Source organism: Dipodomys ordii, unplaced genomic scaffold (genome assembly GCF_000151885.1).
Source record: "Dipodomys ordii isolate 6190 unplaced genomic scaffold, Dord_2.0 Scaffold3, whole genome shotgun sequence".
Classification (NCBI taxonomy): Eukaryota; Metazoa; Chordata; class Mammalia; order Rodentia; family Heteromyidae; genus Dipodomys; species Dipodomys ordii.
In genome coordinates this window covers 33281327-33303690 of record NW_012267219.1, presented here as the reverse complement: position 1 = coordinate 33303690, position 22364 = coordinate 33281327, and the positions used below count along the sequence as shown (strand labels likewise).

The window sequence follows — 22364 nt, the reverse complement described above, 5'->3', positions numbered from 1 at the left end:
TAGACGTGAGGAAGGGGAAACAAAGGAGGAGGCTACAATGCTTGATAAGAAATGTACTCATTATCTTGCCCATGTAATTGTAACCCCTCTGTACAGTATTTTTACAATAAAAAAAGTTAAAAAAAGTAGATGTGAACTTGAGATACATAATGTGTGTGTGTGTGTGTGTGTGTGTATAACAATTTAATTTGTTGCATTTTTTGGAGTCCATTTGGTTCCAACTGAATCTGTGTGTTGAGCAGATTTATTTAAAGTAAATTTTAAATTCTTTTTACTCCACAGAAGTCTTAGTGACCCTAACTTATTTAGTGTCCTGAGGACTATGAGAGATCTCAGTTGACTTGGACATCTGTTGTTACTCTGTAGGTTTGTCTGTCAATTCTGGAGCTATTCTCTATGCCACTGCACAGAGACTTGAACTTCTGGTTAAGCCTGTAGGCATTTCCTCTGCAGCTTAGTACAGTATCAATAGATTTCTTGATCTATCTCATTTTGGTCTTGGGTAAATTTAGGCATACTGATTTTCTTAGATTAGCCAATATTGGAGAAAAATGACTCACATATGCACATATACACAATATATACAGATACATACCTATCTATGAAAGTGTTCTCGATCATTTACTTCAACTAAATAATTTAGTTCATGTTTACTTACAGTTCACTCCTTTTTTCAGTTTCCAGACATTCAGATACCTAGAATTGCTTAGAAAAAGAGAAGGCTTCTGTTTATCCGTGGTCATTCATGTGTAATAGAGGTTTGCTAAAATGATTTTCCATCACATTGTCTGTTTATAGACTTTGGAAAGACTCGCTGTCTCTAAAACATCTTCCAAAATGTCCTCGAATGATTTTTGACATGTTAATTCATAGACATGGATCTCACTAACTTGTTAATAGCTTCATTTTGATTTACAACATCATCCATTTATACCATTGGATGGTCTCCAAAATCCTATATATAGGAAAGAATTACTACTTGATGTAGTAATTCTACATTACTACTACTCTCTATATCTGAGATATAGAGAGCAGTAGCTCTGAGATATAGAGAGCAGTAGCCTCAAACTCCTGAGTCAGGAATGGGACTGGGTGAGGGGCTGGAACTCAACTCCTAGGGCCCTATACTGTATTGTGCATTTGTTACCCATAAAATTTTTTGTTGTTGTTGTTGGTCATGGGGCCTGAACTCTGGGCCTGGGTGCTGTCCTTCAGCTCTTCAGCTCAAAGCTAGTGCTCTACCACTTGAGCCACAGTGCCACTTCTGGCTTTTTCTGCTTATGTGGTACTGAGGAATCGAACCCAGGGCCTCATGCATGCAAGGCAAGTACACTCTTCCACTGAGCCACCTTCCCAGCCCCATAAGATATTTTTGAAGGCCTTATCACATGCCAGTGCCACCTATGCACTGAGTCCTAGACACACCGCCAGATTGTATACCTATTGATGTGGTTCTGTGCACAGATTCTGGAATCAAAGGTTCTAAATTTGTGTCCTGGCTCTGTTAACAACTAGGTTGTAACCTTGCAGTCTTCTCTGACCTTCAGCATCCTTAGTGCTTAAATGGGCTTATCTGTCCCTGCTTCAGAGTTATTGAGGGAACAAGGCACGCAGCCTTAGCTGGGATTGTAGGGAAAACATATCAGATGTCTTTCCTTCCGGTGATTATTTATTGCCCATTTTTCTCTTTTTCTTCTGCTACATGACAAGACTATTGTCAGTCTTTGACCACTTTCCACAACATGTGTGCTCATAATGTTCAAGTTAAAAAACCTTAGCTTTGAAATCTGGACTCTAACTACAGGAAATAAGCATATTATACTATAAAGCGTAGCAGCTTTCAAGGGGAGTGGAGGAGTGGTCAGAGTCACGGCTTGGAACAGAAACTAATCTCATAAGAAAAGGGTCACAAGTTTGAGGCCAGCCTGGGCTGCACAGAGAAACTTCTTTCAAAACAAAATAAAACTGAACAAAACAACAACAACAAACTGACCTGGGTGATGTGTGTGAACAAAAATACGTGTATATAATAGGAGGGTATGAACTGGGTGAGAAGATGTGTGAACAGATCTTGGAAAGAATATAGCAGCTTCTGCTCCAATCACTTCACTTCACTTCATATCTGGCCTTCCATTGGGAAAAGAAGCTAATTGGTTGCCTCAGAGTCATATAACCTCCTTTTATTCAGGAGAGACAAGGCACTTTGACAATTTCATCACAATTGTTGCAATAGGAAAAGGTTAATTCCCTCAAGCGAATCACACAAAATGGACATATATTGAGAGAAAGGAGAAAACAACAGATTGCTTACTCTGGAAATCAAAACAAACAAACCATAATACTATTCCTTTTCCTAGTCTTTCAGGTTGATTTTAGATAGGGTTTAGTGATGAGGAAGTAGATACAAAGGACCAGCGGACAGCAGCTTCTAAGGTGATGGCGCTGCTTTGTACCCTAGGATCGGGGTTACACAAATCTACTTCTGTGTTAAAATCTCCTGAATTATACTAGAAGGCCATTTGTTATACATAAATAATAGGAAATTGAAAACAGGGCACCAAAGCTCTATACTGCTTAAACTGTTAATAAAAAAAGTAATTGTCCAGAGAATTCACATAACTGTTTTTTCCTTTTTTGGGCCACAGTATTTAGAACTTCGATTTAATAGATGTATTCGTCTCTGTGGAACAGTCCTCTTCATTGTTCAAACAGTGAGTAGCTTTCCATTCCTTATTTCATCTTTTGCCATCTGGAATAGTTTTAATCCCTGGTATCTGTATCTGTATGACTCTTACTTGGGAGCATATGGAAGATAAAGAAGAGATGCTGAGCATGGTGTGGTGATTGATAGATGTCTGCAATCACAGCACTCAGGAGGTGGAGACAGGAGAATCATGAGTTCAAGATCAACTTGGCAAGCCCCTGTGTTTAAAAAAAGAGAAAACAAAAAGAATGCTGAAAATGAGGAAATGAAAAACACTGCACACCACACCTTTATACTTTAAGATTGTGATACAATGTTACAGCAAATGCTTTGCTTCCTGGAAAACCAGAGCAGTTCAAGTTAATTTCAAGATTGTAGTAGTCAGGCATTGGTGGCTTGTGTCTGTAATCCTACCTATTCAAGAAGCTGAGACTTGGACAATCTTGGTTTAAAGTCAGCTTGGGCAAAATGTCCTTGAGACTTCATTTCCAACTAATCAGTAAGAAGCGTCATTCTGAGGGCATGGCTTAAGTGGTAAAGGACCATCCATGAACAAGAAAGCTGAGGGTACTAAAGGCCCTAAATTCAAGCCCCACTACCAGCTCAAGGGAAAAGTAAAATTTAATATTGTATTGGTTAAGCAACAGATATACTGCCTTAGGGAAATATGCTCCCATTTCACTACCTAGACGATGGTGACAGTAATGGCATCATTAGATGACAAAAATATTTAAGGGAGCTCCAATGACTGACAGTGGGAATTCTAACATTAGAAAACAAGTTGTATGGTTTCACGGTATTTTTGCAACACTATGAGTAATAGATATAAAAAAAAAACTGACAGGAAGACAGGAAGAAACAAATATACTTGCTTGGAAGCATATTTTAAAAAACAAATCCATCTATGTTCTTTAAAAAGTTGGACTGTAGGGTTGAGTGTGGTGCCTAATGCCTGTAATCTCAATTATTTGGGAAGCACAGATGGGAGAATCGTGGAACCGATTTGGGGAAAAATGAGTGAGGTGTGTGGTGGTACCCGTCTGTAATCCCAGCCATTCGGGCGGCAGATGTGGTAGAATTTGGGTATAAAACCAATCCTAGTGAAAAGTGTGAGATCCTACCTGAAAAATAACTAAAATATAAAGGACTAGAACCAGCAAGCACAAAGCCCTGATTTTAAAATTGCACTATTGCCCTTTTCCCTTTAAAAAGAGTGAACTGTAAGACCCAATTAGTCAGTTGACAGTGTAAAAATACAGAATTATGACCTCTGGACGTATTTTTTTTTTGCTAGTCCTGGGGCTTGAACTGAGGGCCTGGGCACTGTCCCTGAACTTCTTTTGCTCAAGGCTAGCACTCTACCACTTGAGCCACAACACTCCTTCCAGCTTTTTCTGTTTATGTGGTACTGAGGAATCAAACCCAGGGCTTCATGCATGTGAAGCAAGCACTTTATCACTAAGCCACATTCCAAGCCTGGAAGAATTTTTTTTTTTTTCGGTTGGTCCTGGGGCCTGAACTCTGGGCCTGGGCGCTGTCCCTTAGCTCTTCAGCTCAAGGCTAGTGCTCTACCACTTGAGCCACAGCGCCACTTCTGGCTTTTTCTGATTATGTGGTGCTGAGGAATGGAACCCAAGGCTTCATGCATGCAAGGCAAGCGCTCTACCACTGAGCCACCTTCCCAGCCCAAGCCTGGAAGAATTTTTAAAAGAAAAATATGCAATCAGGTAATTCAATAATAGGCACATATAGACTTACTGATTGACAATGAAAAGCAAGGATTTGCTTCCTACTCTCTATCTGAATGCTGTTTTTTATTTTTTTTTAAATCATTGTCACATCACGTGCGACCCATCTTCTTCCTACAGCTGAGCACTGCAGGGCTGGGCATGTTGATGGATGTGGCTTTCAATTTCATCAACAATTCTACTTCTCCAAGTGACCCAAGCATTTGCTCAAACAGAATTCCCTTGTAAATTATTTACCATGGTTTTCTTTGCATATTATGTAGCTGGTCCTGGGACTGGAACTCAGAGACCCTGTACCTGAGCTTTTTTGTTCAAGGCCAGTACTCTACCATTTGAGCCACAGCTCCATTTTCAGCTTTTTGGTGGCTAATTGAAGGTAAGAATCCCATGACCTTTCCTGCCCAGTCTGGCTTTGAGCCTCAACCCTCAGATCTCAGCCTTCTGAATAGCTAGGATTACAGGCATAAACCACCAACACCCAGCTATTAGCTTAAGTTCTACCAGTCCTTAATATGTGCAGTAAACGAAGGTGTCTTTGGGGTCTGGTGGAAATTTCTCCACAGAACTGAGGTTGGTAATTTGCAATTGCCAACTTTTCACACTTTCTGAGGATCTATGTTAAGACTGCCAGCAGAACTAAAAAGGGGGACAATTGTTAGGACAACACTTCGTCACATTCTAATTCTTTTTTTTTGGGGGGGAGGTCCTGTCGTGGGGCCTGAACTCTGGGCCTGGGCACTGTCCCTCAGCTCTTCAGCTCAAGGCTAGCACTCTACCACTTGAGCCACAGCGCCACTTCCAGCTTTTTTTTTCTGCTTATGTGGTGCTGAGGAATCGAACCCAGGGCCTTAAGCATGCAAGGCGAGCGCTCTACCACTGAGCCACCTTCCTAGCCCCCCACATACTAATTCTTTAATATGTGCCAAAACATGATGTGAAAAGTTGCTCAAAGTAAGCAACGCTCGTCCTTTGTATCTACTCATCAGAAAAATTAAGTACTCAAATAGTTCATTGAATGTTTGTTATTGTTATTTTTGTGCTGGAACTAGCATTTGAACTCAGGCCCTTGCATTCTTACTTGGTGTTTCGTTCAAAGCTAGCATTCTACCACTTGAGCCACACCTCTACTTCTAGCTTTTTGGTGTTTGATAAGAGTCTCACCAACTTTGTTGCCCAGGCTAGCTTCAAACCATGGTGCTCAGAGCTCAAATTCCTGAGTAGCTAGGATGACAGGTATGAGCCACCGGTGTCCAGCTTCATTTTCAATTGTTTTAAGTGTAGAAAAATTGGTTTTAACATCAATGATGATTCACAATTATAATCCCATTAAAAATCCATAGTTTTACAAAAAGTTGGTGACAAAAGAATTTTGAAAGGTATGAGCATCCAGAAAGAAAAATAAACTTTATTCAAATAACATATTTCAAGTTATAAGTAAATTTGAATAACTACATTGAAACTGAAGTTCTACTTTATTGTTGACTTTATAGAAAAAGACAAATTTTATTTTATACTCATCTAAATTCTTGGATCTTATTGTTCAAATAACTCATTTGGCTTTCTTATTTCCTCTTTCCTAGATTTTGTATACTGGAATTGTTATTTATGCCCCTGCCCTGGCTTTGAATCAAGGTACATTTTAGAGTGGTCACATAAATTACTCGTGGTTTGGGGTTCATTTTCAGTAAGGCTTATTCTCTCTTGGAGAAGATGGAGAGATGGACAGATGCTTCTATCCTTCCCCCCACCCCACCTTCCCCCATCACCTTTATAAAGGAAGTAAGATGTGTTTAATGTCCATTCTAGCTTCTTTGAGTTTCTGGATGGATAGTTCCAAAATGTCTGTAGGTTAATAGAAAAGCAGAACTCATGACCAGCTATGCACCACATTAGAGAAACTACCCATGTCATCTGACATCGGGTTGCTCCTGGTAACAAAAGGACAGTCAACTGTAGAGTCCTTATAAATAACGAATGTGCCGATCAAGAGATTATTTATAATCTTTAGCTCTGGGCAGAAAAAAGTACTGTGGAAATGTAATCATTTATTGAGGAAAAGGTTCATGTTAGTCATAGCTTCAAAAGACATTGGGGGAAACACCATGTCCTTTGAATTCTTATCAGTGGAAGTGATTTTTAATCTCTAGAACTTCCTTATGGAATGGACAAGTGTACTCTGTGATGGTTAAGAATGTGGTGCAATTTCTAGAATTAATATAACATGGAGCAACCCTACGAAATCCACATGCCATTTTGTGGCTTTTGTGACAAGTCTGGTAGTTCTCTCCACCCAGTCTGCACAGTATGACAATATCATTACAAAAAGGTAGTCCATTATATGAAGTGCTCTTCACCTCTGAGTTCCAGGCATGTCCCACAGAAACATTACCAACATCAAGAACAGGTCATTTCATATGTTAAGAAAGAAGCTATGGGGGCTGGGAAGGTGGCTCAGTGGTAGAGTACTTGCCTTGAGCTGAAGAGTTGAGGGACAGCACCCAGGCCCAGAGTTCAGGCCCCATGACTGGCAAAAAAAAAAAAAAAAAAGAAGCTATGGACTTTATAAGTTACCTATTGACTTTAAGTGTAATTAAAGATGTTAGGGTTTAAAACTATAGTTCTGGGCATAACCAGAGCATTGCTTTAATCGGTGAGGAAATCAAGGATTCTGTTCTTTTTTTCTATTTTTTAACTATTACTTTTTTTTGTCTTTCCTTTTTTGGTACTGGGGGCCAAACCCAGGATGTTGCCCATGCTAGGCAGCTTTTTTTGTTTAAAATAAAGATAATTATATAATCATATCCAAAGCATTAACAAATCAGTGCTCAATTTTTAAAAATTTTCTTTTCAGTGTTTGTTAGATACAATATCCAAGTAAGTTTAATTGCAGTTAGTTGATCTATCTCTTAGTTTTTCATTTCTTGCTTTTGAAAGTTAAAGGCTGGGTTTTTGAAATTCAGTTTATATATAATGAAGTATTCTATGCTTGTGTAGTTTATTAATTGCTCAATGGGGTTGCACAAGGCTTTTCACAATGCTTCTGTTGTACTTTGATTGGGCTCACCTATCTACCACTCTTTCCCTATCCCCTCTGCTTCCCATTTTCAACAGCTTTCAGTGTGTTTTCTTATGCCATTTTCATTCATAAAGACAATATAGTTCAGTATCATTCACTTTCATCATGCTCTTGCTTTTTCCCTTCCCCCATCTTCCCCTAAACAGCCCTGTAATTAAAATATTATATGTGCATATATACATAGAATTTGGGTGTAAATTCTGCAGATGAGAGAAAATACGTGATCTTCGTCCTTCTGAAAGCTTCTTTTTCTTTTCTTTTTTTCTTTTTCTTTTTCTTTGTCAGTCATGGGGCTTGAACTCTGGGCTTGGGCGCTGTCCCTACGCTCTTCAGCTCAAGGCCAGCACTCTACTGCTTGAGCCACAGCACCACATCTGGTTTTCCAGTGGTTTATTGGAGATAAGAGTCTCACAGACTTTTCTGCCCAGGCTGGCTTTGAACCGTGATCCTCAGATCTCAGCCTCCTGAGTAGCTAGGATTACAGGCATGAGCCACCGGTGCCTGGCTGAAAGCTGCTTTTTCTTAACAACCTGATGTCTACTTCCATCCATTTTCCTGTAAATGACATTAGTTTCATTGTTCTTTGTGGGTAAATGACAGACCATTGTGTGTATATACCATGTTTACTTTATCCATTGCATCAGATGAAGGGCATTTAGGCTGATTCCATAGGCTGGCTAGTGTGCATAGTGCTACAATAAACAATAAGCATAGGTGTATAGGGATGTCTGTTTTATTCTACCTTATAGTCTTTTGGCTATATGCCCAAGAATAGTATCCTCAGATCCTATGGTAATCTGTTGTTAGATTTTTGAGAAATCTTGTATTGATTTCCATCATAGCTGGTCTAATTTATATTCTCACCAACAGTGTGTCAGGATTCTTTTCCCCCAGCATTTTCATTAGCATTTGTTGTTTGTTTTCTTGAAAGTAGCCATTCTGACTGTGGTTAAATTTCAAAACCTTTTTTTTTTCTTTTTTCTTTTGTCTGTCATGGGGCCTGAACTCTGGGCCTGAGCGCTGTCTCTCAGCTCTTCAGCTCAAAGTTAGCACTCTACCACTTGAGCCACGGAGCCACTTCCAGCTTCTTTTGTTGTTGTTCCTTATGTGGTGCTGAGGAATCGAGCCCAGGGCCTCATGCATGCAAGGCAAGCACTCTACCACTGAGCCACCTCCCAAGCCCCAGCATTTACTTTTTATGAAATGTCATCTTGATGTAACCGTGTGGGCTTATTTCTGAGTCTTCCATTCCACTGGTCTATTTGTTGTTGTTTTTGTGTGTGTGCCAGTGCCATGTTGTTTTTGTTCCTAGGGCTCTGTAGTATAGTTTGAAGTCAGGTATTACGAGGTATTCATTTCCTTGAGTATTGCCCCCCTTCCCCGACAACCCCGACAGGAGTTCTTGGCTATTTTGTTCCTTTGTCAGTTGTGGGGCTTGAACTCTGGGCCTGAGTGCTGTCCCTCAGCTCTACAGCTCAAGGCGAGCAATGTGCCACTTGAGCCACATCACCACTTCCTGCAAAATATTTTTGTAATGCCTATTTCCAAGTTATTGCATGTGTTCTCTTTTCTTCCACAGTCACGGGATTTGATCTGTGGGGTGCAGTGGTAGCAACGGGTGTGGTCTGCACATTCTACTGCACGCTGGTATGTGGAGAACATTACTTCCCCTTTCACCCTTCTTCGCCTGTTAAAATTGACATCTCAATGGTTGTGTGCTGCAAACTGGGTATAACACTTCTGTAAGGATATTTGGTCTGGGGGTAAAACTTGATCTTTGGTAGAACAGATGAATTTTTTCTCTTATCTGAACCGCTGTGTTGGTCCTTATGATCTCCCTATTCACTCCTGCTGTTGCCAAATGGTTATATCTATAGGACACAACTCCTTGGTGTAGAAACCTGTGATATCTTCCAATAGTTTATAGGGAGTGATGGCAAAATATGTAACAACTATGACATAGCTCTGGTCCTTTTCAGTAATACAAATCTTATAGGATCTTTGATATTCTAAATATTAATTATTTAGTTGCGAGATCTTATAGAAGATAAAGTCTTCAGAGGGTAGATTGATTAAGCCCAAGACATAGAGGGTGAAAGACTACGTTTTAAAAGTTTATAGCAGAATTAGTACAAGAAAATATTTTTAAAGTTTCAACATCTGATCTATCTGGGTACAGAATAACTGAATAGCAGCCATTCTAATAGGATAAAAACTTACTTTTATCATTTGACTCAAGACTTTTCTTTGTAATAATTCTCCCTGTACCACTCTGCTGTGTGTGTGTGTGTGTGTGTGTGTGTGTGTGCATGTGTGTGGCTACACTGATATACTGAACAGGCTATGCAATTGTATCTTTTTTCCCCAGCCTGTTTTCTCTGCTGTTAGAATTGCCATCTTCACTTATGCTTATGCTTGAGGGCATGACCTAAATATCCTATAAAGGTTCTCCCAACCTGACCATCTCCCTTGAGTGTACTTGGCCAACATCCATGGTTCCATCATTTTTTTGCCCCACATAATGTATAAGCATATGCAATCATGTCTGATGAAAGCATTAATCATAATACACTTTCTCCTCCAAGGGTGGTCTCAAAGCAGTTGTCTGGACAGATGTTTTTCAAGTTGGGATCATGGTAGCTGGATTTGCATCTGTGATTATACAGGCTACAGTGACTCAAGGTGGCATCAGCAAGATTATAGATGATGCCTATAATGGTGGAAGACTAAACTTCTGGAAGTAAGTTGTTGTTTACCTCTTGGCTCATAGAATACACCTTTTGTTTTCTTGGTGCAGGTATCAGTTTTACTGAAGTAGTAGGATTATATGAGAAAACAAACACATCACTATGGGTGTGCCTGCACCACACTCCACAGAGGAGTTTCATGCATGCTAGTAGACTGACGTTTACTTCTGAAAAGGGCCAGGGCAAAGTAAAAGGATTTTTCCTTACAGATAATAAAGCCTCACTGAAAGGAGGGTAAAATTATAAGGGAAAAAACGGTATAAAGAGAAGGAAAAGAAGTCTCTTAAAAGATACAGGCAGCAGTTGTAACCCCTCTGTACAGTATGTTCACAAATAAAATTAAATTAAATTAAAAAAAAAGATACAGGCAGCAAGGGAAGGGGTGACACCCAAAAAGAAATGTACTCCTGGCTTACATAACTGTAACCCCCCTCTGTATATTACCTTTATAATAACAATAATTTTTTTTCTTTTTTTTTTTTTGGGTCCAGTCATGGGGCCTGAACTCTGGGTCTGGGCGCTGTCCCTCAGCTCTTCAGCTCAAGGCTAGCACTCTACCACTTGAGCCACAGCACCACTTCTGGCTTTTTTCTTTTTGCTTATGTGGTGCGGAGGAATCGAACCCAGGGCCTCATGCATGAAAGGCAAGTGCTCTACCACTGAGCCACCTTCCCAGCCCCAACAATAATTTTTTTTTAAAAAAGAGATAAACACAGGACTGGAGGCTTGGCTCAATGGTAGAGCACCAGTCATGAGCAAGAAAGCCAAGAGAGGCCCTTTATAGTACACTATTATTAGTACCTATGTATTGTTTTCTGAAAATAGACTAAAAATGTTTTATGTAGCTGATGCTTCAGGTGACAGAAGAGCATGGCATCTAATATGTCGATTTGATTTTCCTTTTTAAAAAAATCAAACCATGAAAAAACTAGGCGTTTCATTTTGACCTGGATGGGCTTTTTAAGCCTACCTTGAGACAGGTCCTATGAAATCTCTGGTAAGAAGAATAAAGAACCACTTTGCCCCTGAGAACTCTTTGGAGGGCTTCTGAAAACAGGCATCACAGTTAAGCTTCATGAGAATTTGGACAGTACCAATGTTTTCAGAAGTAAACTTTAGTGGATGAACTTTGATGGTACTCAGCACTTTTTCTCCTTTTACTTCAAGACTACAATTCAGGTAAAGAAAATGTACCCTTTATTTATCTTAAGCCATGCTTCTATTCCGTGAGAAGGGCAGAGGAAGTTACCTTGACAGACTAACCATCTGGACTGTTAAATGGAGAAATGATAGTTTCCTCAAAGCAAACCTTTGGGTTGCTCTTACAAGACGATGGAGAATGCATACTAGGACGTGGAAATAACCAGTGGCAATGTAAAATATTTTAATTAGTTCCAAATCATTTCCTAGAAGGCCAGACTGAGGAGAAAGAGAAGGAAACCAATCATTTCTTTTTTTTTTTGCAGGATTAACTGTCACTCTATGCAAAGGACAGAGATCTTTTGCAATTAAAATGATAACTGATTCACCAGTAAGAGATTCAAAAAATAAATAAAATTAGACACTTTATGAGCTTTGAAGGTCACCAAACACTAAGTAATAAAAAACAAAATTCAATATTTTATAACCTTAACTTTGAAGGCTCTGATGGTTAAATGATAATGAAATGCCCTATTGTGTTTTAGACTTTCCAAGAGTATCCTTTGCTATTCTGAAATGGTTTAATAAAACTATGAATGAAGTATCTGTTCTAGATGAAATGAGGACTACAACCTTAGAGCTAGGTGTTTAAAATCCTGTCTTATTTCTTCTCTCAGATAGAGTATGGAAACTTCTTAGCTGTTGGTTTCCATTAGATAGTATAGTAGTAGCTACTTTCTCTGGGAGAGAAAGAGCCAACACTCCTGAAACTCTTTTAGACTGTGATGCTAACCATTAGACAATGGAATAGAAACTATCACAGTTCCACAAAATGCCTGAATATATCAAACTTTCTTCAAGGGGCTGGGAAAGTGACTCAGTGGTAGAGTGCTTACCTTGCATGTATGTGGCCCTGGGTTCAATTCCTCGGCACCCCATAAGCAGAAAAACACTGGAAGTGGTGCTGTGGCTCAAGTGGTAGAGCGCTAGCCTTGAGCTGAAGAGCTGAGGGACAGTGCCCAGGCCCAGACTTCAGGCCCCATGACCGACAAAAAACAAAAAACAAAAACAAACTTTCTTCAATAAGTTAAACACCCAGAACAGTTCATTTCAGGAAACTGTTGAAACTATAGTCATCCAAAGTTTAAGAATAAAACATGTGTGAGAGAGCAGGTCTAAGTAGAGATAAAAGAAATAAAAATATTATTGGGATAATACAACTATTTTGTTGCCTGATTTAAATGCTTCACTTTGCCCTTACTTAGTCAGCTGGTGCTCTACTACTTGAGTCAAGCATCTAACCTGTATTTTTGCTGATGATTTTGGGGATGGAATCTCATGGACTTTACTACCCAGGTTGGGTTCCTTCCTCAACACTTTAAGAACTCAGCTTCTTGAGTAGCTAGGATTACAGGTGTGAGTCACTATCTCCTGGATCATCATCTTCTTCCTCTTCTTCTTCTTGTTCTTGTTCTTCTTCTTGTTCTTCTTCTTGTTCTTCTTGTTCTTCTTGTTCTTCTCTTCCTCTTCCTCTTCTTCATCTTATTTTTATTTTTGTCAGTAGTAGGGCTTGACTCTGGGCCTAGGTACTGTCCCAGAGCTTTATCACTTAAGGCTAGTACTCTACCACTTTGAGCTACAGCTCTACTTTTGCTTTTCTGGTGGTTAATTGGAGATGAGTCTTATGGACTTTATTGCGCTGGCTGGCTTCAGGCCCCAATCCTCATATTTCAGCTTCCTGAGTAGTTAGAATTTCAGATGTGAGCCATCAGTGTCTGGCTGCTTACATTATTTTTGAGGTTAATTTTAAGTAAATAGAGTTTAATTTATTGCATAAAACAGATCTTAGGGGCTGGGAAGATGGCTCAGTGGTAGAGTGCTTGCCTTGCATGCATGAGGCCCTGGGTTCGATTCCACAGCGTCTCATAAACAAAAAGAAAAAAAAGCTGGAAGTGGCGCTGTGGCTCAAGTGGTAGAGGGCTAGCCTTGAGCTGAAGAGCTGAGGGACAGCACCCAGGCCCAGAGTTCAGGCCCCACGACTGGACCCCCCCCAAAAAAAAACAAGCATAATTACAATGACATATGGTTAATTTTAGCAACTGAGAACTTTTAACCTGCGTTACTAGAGTCACTTTGGAGCTCAAATGTGAATTAGAATCATGACAATACATTTGCCAACAGAGAAATTACATGCACAAAATATGTTTTGTGTTCACTTCAGTGTCATATCTATTTATATGATGCACTTAGAAACCTCTCTCTTTCTCTCTCATCCTATTATTCTTGCTACCCCCTTTTCCTTTCTTCCTTCTCTGATTGTGGCAAGGCTGACTTATTTAACAAGCTTCCTAAGGCTAGGAGGAGAATAATGTTCATAATATTTGTTTTCCCCAATCTCATCTAAATATTTCAAATACCTTCATAAGTTTTTAGAATTAAATTTCAGCTAGAAATGATCTTTTATATTGCTTAATAAATGTATACATCCTTGTATATGTCTTGCATCCAAGAGGAGGATAGCAGGATTTTCTTTAGTCTTTGTCAATGATTCGGGTTTGTTCTCATTTCTTTTCATTTAGTTTTAATCCTAACCCTTTGCAAAGACACACATTCTGGACAATTATTATAGGCGGGACCTTCACATGGACCAGCATCTACGGTATCAACCAGTCTCAAGTGCAGAGATACATTTCCTGCAAAAGCAGATTCCAGGGAAAACTGTAAGCAAAACTATAGTGTATGAATCATTCACAACTGCCATTTGGTTATGGAAACTCTTCCATAAGTCAAGGTTGGCTGAAATTAATTTACATGTACAGTTGGCTATTTGGACTTACAAATTTATACTAGAAGCTAAAGCATTTTTTGGGGGGGGGTCTGGTTGTGGGGCCTGAACTCTGGGCCTGGGCGCTGTCCCTCAGCTCTTCAGCTCAAGGCTAGCCCTCTACCACTTGAGCCACAGCGCCACTTCCAGCATTTTTTCTTTTTGCTTATGTGGTGCTGAGGAATCGAACCCAGGGCCTCATGCTTGCAAGGCAAGTGCTCTCCCACTGAGCCACCTTCCTAGCCCAAGTTAAAGCATTTCACAAAGTGATTGTACATAAATTCTTCTTTTGTTCATTTGAGCATGTGAAACACAAAAACCCAATTTTGTTACTAAACAAGTTATTTTCCACATGGTTCAGCACCTCTCCTGGCATAGGAGGGGTACTTGAACCTAGGTGGGTCATTTTTACCTACTTTGTAATATTGATGCTATGGAGAAAGGAATTCCTGCCACAAAGCCAAGGGCCACTGCCAACAATTAGCAGAGGACAAAACCCATCAGCCTCAGAATATCATTAATAGAAAATAAACCAGTCAGGCAAGGTTGCAAATGAATTAACTGAGGTATAATAGCCTCTATGGAGAGCTCAAATCGTATAATTCCTTAGAAAGATGAAGTCAAAGCCCAACAAAATACATACTAGGAAATGTGCACTTTTATGAAGGGGAGGGGAATAGTGAGGGAGGAGTAGACAGATGAATGGGGGAGGGGAGGAGAGTGCAGTTGAGAATTCAAATTTCACACACCACAAAATTAAGAAACATAAGGGGGGGTGGATTGAAGCCTGAAGGTATTGAGGGGATGACACAGATCAAGATACATTGTATACATAAACTACTTCATTAAATGGCAAAACATCATATATATATATATATATATATATATATATAAATCTCCTAAAAACTTAATAAAAGAAGGAAAGGGGTGGGTTGGGAGGGATGGCTGAGAATCATGAAAGGGTGACACTGATCAGGACACACTGTATTCATAAACTGCTTTGTTGAATGGCAACTCCTTTGCACAACTACTTAAATAAAAATTCTTGATTTCATGACAAGACTTGAAGTAATATGATCAGATACCATGATAAATCTCCCAAACTCCACAAATCTCAGTCATGAGAACATACTCATTTCATGGAAAAACACTATCTACTACAAGTATTTCAAGATAACATCATCAGCGGATATCATGTGTAGCTTAGATTTTTATATTAGAATATGAAGCTAGCATTTGGGGGCTACCTTTGGCGTTTGAATTCAGGGCCTTGCACTTGCTAGGCAGACATTCTACCTATCACTTGAGCCACTTGCTTCCAAGGTAGCATTTTTGATAACCCAAAGATAACATGCATGCACTGAGAATGATCATAAAAATGCTCTTTTGTACATGCAGTCTTTTTCTTCATCTTTGGAAGGGAGATTACAATGTTCATTCGGTGGTTTGTTTTTCCTTCTTTAGATCTCTTTACATCAATCTTGTGGGGCTGTGGGTCATCCTCACCTGCTCTGTGCTGTGCGGACTTGCCCTGTATTCAAGGTATCGTGAATGTGATCCTTGGACATCCAAGAAAGTATCAGAAGCAGACCAGGTTTGCTATCGTGTCTTTTCTTGTATATTAAAGATTTTCAAAAAAGCCTATTTGGGCTGGGACATGACTCAAGTGGTAGAGTACCTGCTTAGCAAGCATGAGGCCTTGAGCTTATCAAACAAACCAAAAGCATGTATTTTGAAAGGAAAAATAGTTCGTGTTCTCATAGAGACACAAGTTTGCAAAATCTACTCATCTTTCTCATCTATATTCATGATGATTCAGGAAATTAATAGTGTTGCTATTTATGGCATACATTTCTGAGGACTTACAACAGTCCTTGTTATGCCCAAAGAAAAAGAACATTTTGCAAAATGTATTTTAACGGACAGCAAGAATGAAGAGTGTTTTATGCAAAGTTAAATTCTTGGAATAGTTGGAAAAAGAAAATTTCCAGCCAAGTGTTATATAAAAGTTACTGGCCTAGGAGTAACAGTGTAAACAGTTTTTTAAAAAGCCAGCTGCGGGGCTGGGAAGGTGGCTCAGTGGTAGAGTCCTTGCCTTGCATGCCCTGCAATTCCTTAGCACCACATAAGCAGAAAAAGCCAGAAGTGGTGCTGTGGTTCAAGTGGTAGAGCACTAGCCTTGAGCTGAAGAGCTGAGGGACAGAGCCCAGGCCCAGAGTTCAGGCCCCATGACTGACCAAAAAAAAAAAAAGTCATCTGGGTGCTGATGGCTTAGGCCTGTAATTCTAGCTATTTAGGAGGTTGAGATCTGAGGATCATGGTTCAGCCTGGTCTATAAAGTCCTTGCGATCCTTATCTCCAATTAATCATTTAAAAAAAGTAGAGCAGATGCAGTTTATTAAAGTACAGAAGCTTTTTATTATTAAGTAGTTGTACAAAGTGGTTTTTAGTTCAATGTACTGATTTATCACATTTTAATTAATAGCCTTTTTATCATTCTTTCCCTTCCAATCTTTCCCACCTCCTTATTCTCCTAGATTAGCTAGTTTCAGAAAATGGCTATTTGTTTCCATAGAATAACAGCTATCTTTTCTGAACTTTTCTGCTTTCTATGTTCATTAAAGGCGTTACAAAGATTATATAACTTAACTTTTACAGAAACTCATTGGTTAATATTACTCATCTCTTACAGATGAGGAAAATGAGGCTGAAAGAAATTAAGTAAGCAAAGCCATCTCTGTTTCTAACACTTCATACTTAATTACTACACTGTTTGTTTTTTAAGTGCTAGTCATAAAGGACTTTTGCTTTTAGGTATTAGGAAATTTTAGTTATGTGGGTATCTTCCTTCAGCGTTGGAAGAACATGTGATATATCAGATGTTTAATCAATTGTAATCAATAGCAAATTGGACTTGCATGTAAATTTTGGAATTTTGCAGCTCATGCCTTATTTGGTACTGGACATTTTACAAGACTTTCCTGGAGTTCCTGGACTTTTTGTGGCTTGTGCTTACAGTGGAACATTAAGGTATGAACCTGGTTCTATGAACATAGTATCATATGAGCATGTCGTTACCTGTAGCAATCTTTTCCTTCTTATTGGTTACTTTGGAGGAATAAAGATTCATTCTGCACATGCACACAAATAGCCCATGGGAAGCAAACGCACCCATATTTCTTCTCTACTGCTCTGAAGCTTATCTCTGTGGCTCAGTATCCAGTCACAGCCAGGCTCTACCTTTAAATGGGTTTCTGCTCTCTACTACACAGCTGTCTACCCCTGTCGGGTTGCAGTGAGGATGACACTTGGTGGTAACTTTCACTGCTTGTCAAAAATGAGTGCCAATGGTCTGGGTTTAAGACGTATGTGGTCAATGATTAAATATCCCATTTACATGTTGGAAACTAGTAATTGTTCAATGGATCATGTGTTTCATCATCAAACTTGTTCATCAGACTTTCTTCCGGTGTTTTCTCCAGGGACTTGTTGTTATCAACAAGAATAGTATACATTTGTGATGATTCAGGAAATGAATACTGTTATTTATAGTATATGTTACTGAAGAGTTAGAATAGTTCTTGGTATGCCCTAAGAAAAAAAAAGCTTTAAAGTTGTTGTGTAATGATACTGATATATATATATATATATATATATGTATGTATGTATATATATATATATATATATATGCAGGGTTTTTTTATAGGCACAGAGGATTAACTGGAAATTGAAGTAACATGAACTTTTTCTTTTTTGCTTTGAAGCTTATGCATGTTGACATAATCATTCTTGGGTAATAATAGCTTCCAGCAAGAGGATGCTGTCATTGTTTTTTTTTTAACAAAACATACAAATCTGATTATGTTTGAAAGCACCAATTTGCTCCCTTCTTCCTCATTATTGCTAAAAGTGTTAGTAAGGATAAATATAAACGACACGGGCAAATACAAACGTAATTGTCAATGTACGTATGTGAAAATGGAACCAGAACACTTGAGGAGATGGGTGGGGCTGGGAAAGACGGAGGCGAATGATGGAAAGAGTGACATTGACCAAGAAGCTCTGTACTCATAAACTGACATGTTGGATTTGTACAACTACTTAAGACAATAAAACAATGAAAATCAGTTAAAAATTGTAAAGAAAGAAAACAAAAATAGAAACCTAAAACATTTTCTTTTCCTTTACAGCACGGTGTCCTCTAGCATTAATGCTCTAGCTGCAGTCACTGTGGAAGATCTAATCAAACCTCACTTCACATCTCTCTCAGAAAGGTCTTTGTCTTGGGTTTCCCAAGGAATGAGTAAGTTTCTTTTTTTCTCTCACAATTTTATTTGTAGATATTATATATATATATTTTTTTTTCTCAGAGAGACTTTTTTTCTGGTTCTGGGGTTTGAACTCAGGGCCTGGGTGCCGTCTCTGAACTTTTGTGCTCAAGTCTAGCACTCTACCACTTAAGCCACAGCTCCACTTCTGGCCTTTTTTTTTTTTTTTGGTAGTTATAATCCGAGACTCACAGACTTTTCTGCCTGAGCTGGATTTGAACTGTGATCCTCAGATCTCAGCCTCCTGAGTAGCTAGGATTACAGGCATGAGCCACTAGTGCCTGGTGGCAATACATGCCTACATTTTAATGCAGCAGTGAACATATTTCCAACCAAGGTAAGTTGAGGTACTTCAAACATTGAAACTTGGCATGGTAGTGGTGGTGATTTATACTTGCACCTTCAGAATTTGGAGAGGAGAGGGCTGGGGCAGGAAAATTATGAGTTCAAGCTCAGCCTCAGTTACATAATAAGATATTATCTCAAAAATTGAGTTATCAGCGAATGACAAAGGATAATTACCAGGGGCTCTATTTGACTCTCCTAGACGATGATTAATGACAAACCATTAATCATACTAATGTAATACAGATAAAACTTTTTATCTGTTGCCTTGCCTGTTTTGCTGTGTAGTCCAGGCTGGCTTCAAATTCAAGTTCTTCCTGCATCAGCATTCTAAGTGTTAGAATTACAACTGTATACCTACATGTCCAGTGTGACTTTCATTTTGAAGGGAATCTCTGAAACCATTATATTAAGGCAAGTGTAGAAAGAACATTGTACCTAAGAACATGGCAGTCGATTTAAATATTTATCCAATAATTTTGAATACAAAACCCTTAATGATGCCTAAAATGATTCTAAAAAAAAGAGCTACATGTGGTAGTACATGCCTTTAATTCCAGAAATTTGGAACTGGAGGTCAGAGAATCACAAAATTAAAAAAATAATAATCCTAAACCACCTCGTGGTATGAGTGCCACTTCTTGGAAGAAATGAACATTAAAGTCAGAAGAGTCTAATTCTGTTTATCATTCTCTTATTGTCCAGAGCAGAGTTCTGGTAAGCTGAACACAGAGACCTGAGCCTTTCTTTAGAAACAAATGTTTATGGAAGATTAAACTAATAATACAATAGTTCTAAATCTTAAAATCCTTTGCAGTTGATTGCAGGGATTTTTTTCCCTTACATAACCTCCTATTGTAACTAATCCTAGGTCACATGTAAGGGTTCTGTTTGTCCTCTTTGCATGTGGCTGTCTTGAAGGAAAATAGCTCTTTCCTGGTTTTGCTGGTATTGATGGGTGTGGGCATTCTTTACCACCATAGTATCATTGCCCTGGACTCCAAGGTGCATTGGCTTATTCTCTTGAGAATTCTGAATCTCTGGATCTGCATCTCACATGGCCTTTTCTCTGTTTAGGTGTGCTGTTTGGAGCCCTATGTATTGGAATGGCTGCTCTGGCATCACTAATGGGAGCTTTGTTACAGGTAAGTCCTGAGTCCTAAAGGTCTACATCATAATCATTAAGTTATTGTTTTCAATGTTCATGGGACTGTCCTCTTTGTGTGTGTGTATGTGTATATAGATATAGATATAGTTACACACACACACACACAACTATAACATAGGTAGAAATGACTGAATCATTGAAAAGAAACTTTTAGGACCAGGCCAGGTGACTCCTTCTGTAATCCCAGATACTCATGAAGTGGAGATCAGGAAAAATGTGGTTTGAGGCCAGCTGGGTAAAAAGTCAGTGAGACTCTCAACAAACAAGCATCAACAACAATAACTGAAGGGCGTGTTGGGGTCCACCCATTAATCCCATGTAATCCCAGTTACAAAGGCAGCATAAGTAGTTGATTTGAAATATGATTAAAGCAAAAAGGTTTTGTTTTTCTTATTTATGGGACAAGTGGAAGAGAGTAACAGGGAGCTGGCTCTAATGGAGAAATGGGCGAAGCATAGTAGAATACTCTGTGGTAGCTTTAGTGGTTTTTATTCTACTTTCTAGTCTCTTGATGCTTCTCATGTGTGTGTTGTGTCTTTATGTGGAAATTACCACCAGGTAAAACTTGCCGTAAATATTAAGAACTCCAGTCTCCTATTGGGGGAACAGCTTTCAGAGATTGGATGATGTTGCTGTCAGGGAGATGGTTTCAACTGGAATTCTTATACCTAGGTGTACTTTCCACGCCTCTCTAGGCCCATTGTCCATGGCTTGATCCAGGCCTCACCAATAAGGGTAAAGCCCTGTTTACAGTTATACCATAGCGTGCTCCCAAACTGGCTTGTCTCCATCAAGCCTCGAGACTATGCTTGCTGGAGACCTGGTCCATCCATTCACTTCCCCAGACAGTGAAACATCAATTTTTCTTGTCGGTTGTGGGGCTTGAACTTAGGGCCAAGGTGTTGTCCCTGAGGCTGTTTGTGCTCAAGGTTAGTGCTCTACCACTTGAACCACAGTGCCACTTCCATTTTTTGAGTGGTTAATTGGTGATAAGAGTCTCAGGGGGATTTTTCTGCTGGCTTTGAACCATGATCATCAGATCTCAGTCTCCTGAGTAGCTGGGATTACAGGCAAGAGCCACCAGCCCCTCGATAACATCAACTTTTTTTTTTAACCTACTTGAAGATGCCCTTATGATAACATTTCCGTCTATGCCCAGGATGGCTAGACAGAATAACCTGCCAGTCCTGATAACATGGAAAGACTTCCACCAGTGTATTTTCCCACTACTCTCTTGGACCAGCTCCACCACTGTTTCCACAACCTGTGACTTCTAGAAGCACTTGATCCAGTAGCCATTTGGGATGGGTAAGACCCAAACTTTGGCTTGATTGGGTCACATCTAAGTTTGTGTTTTTGAATTTTCAGTATCACCTCTAATATACTGTGTCTCCCCTCAAAAATCATACTGTTCCCCTTTGAGTCCTCTTGGTCCTCCTGTTTTATTCCTATGTGCCATTTTTTTCTATGACTGAGAAACATTAAGTCTGCCTTCACCAAGTCTTCCCAGCTCCTCTCACTGTTACCAGGTGATTGTTTTTCCAAGACCCAGTGATCCCACTGTCTTTTTGTGTTCTTGATGTCCCATATCTAGTTACTTGGAGTAACTGACACCCTCTACCATGACTCATTTTGGCTGCCCACCACCTACTAACCTTTTACTTTGATGGGTGTGTCTTGTCTGGCCTCTGATAGTTATCTTGTACTTATAAGTCATCTGATGGCTACTTTTGAACCACTCTTCCCTCAACTTGAGTTAATCTGTTGTTGATCCTTAACGAAATCCCTTATTATCATCCCTACTACTCAACTTTGGACCTGTTCTACCCTTTCTACCACATCTGGTTCACTTCCTATCAGATTGTTCTGAGGATGCCCAAGACTCTTCCTCACCCTCCAACAATTGTGTGTGATTTGACACACAAGTTCAGGCAATCTGTTCATTATTGACCCTACAGTGTTGGGAGGTAGAGTGTGGTTCTGCTATGAAACTTATCATAGCATATCATAATAGTGACCACCACAGGTCCACTCAAATGTCTTAGAGTTGATACTATATGTCAGCACTATGATACAACTTAACCCTAGGACTTTCCTACCCTGGACCCTAGATTTCCAGGAGACGAGTTCACCTCATCAAATGTAACTTTTATCCGCCTTCAGACAAGGTTTACCCTTGCAAGAATACAGGTAGAGACTTTCCTGATCAATTGGTCATCTCATTCCCTGGTTCTATGTGTCCTGTGACAGTGACCCGTGCCTCTTATCTATCATGTAAAGGCAC

The 22364-nt window shown here is 39.4% G+C and overlaps 1 protein-coding gene across 2 annotated transcripts in view; it reads left to right on the top strand.

Moving 5' to 3' along the window:
- Slc5a8 (solute carrier family 5 (sodium/monocarboxylate cotransporter), member 8) overlaps positions 1-22364 on the top strand; it is a 34739-nt gene that overhangs the window by 3076 nt on the left and 9299 nt on the right. Inside the window, exons 2-10 of one of the 2 annotated variants that reach the window (XM_013023079.1) lie at positions 2646-2711; positions 6033-6084; positions 9108-9175; positions 10114-10268; positions 13995-14135; positions 15704-15833; positions 17181-17269; positions 18430-18542; positions 19990-20057. In XM_013023079.1, coding sequence (XP_012878533.1) covers positions 2646-2711; positions 6033-6084; positions 9108-9175; positions 10114-10268; positions 13995-14135; positions 15704-15833; positions 17181-17269; positions 18430-18542; positions 19990-20057 — 882 coding nt within the window. The remainder of the gene's footprint in view (positions 1-2645; positions 2712-6032; positions 6085-9107; positions 9176-10113; positions 10269-13994; positions 14136-15703; positions 15834-17180; positions 17270-18429; positions 18543-19989; positions 20058-22364) is intronic. The other variant, XM_013023087.1, reaches the window with a different exon arrangement.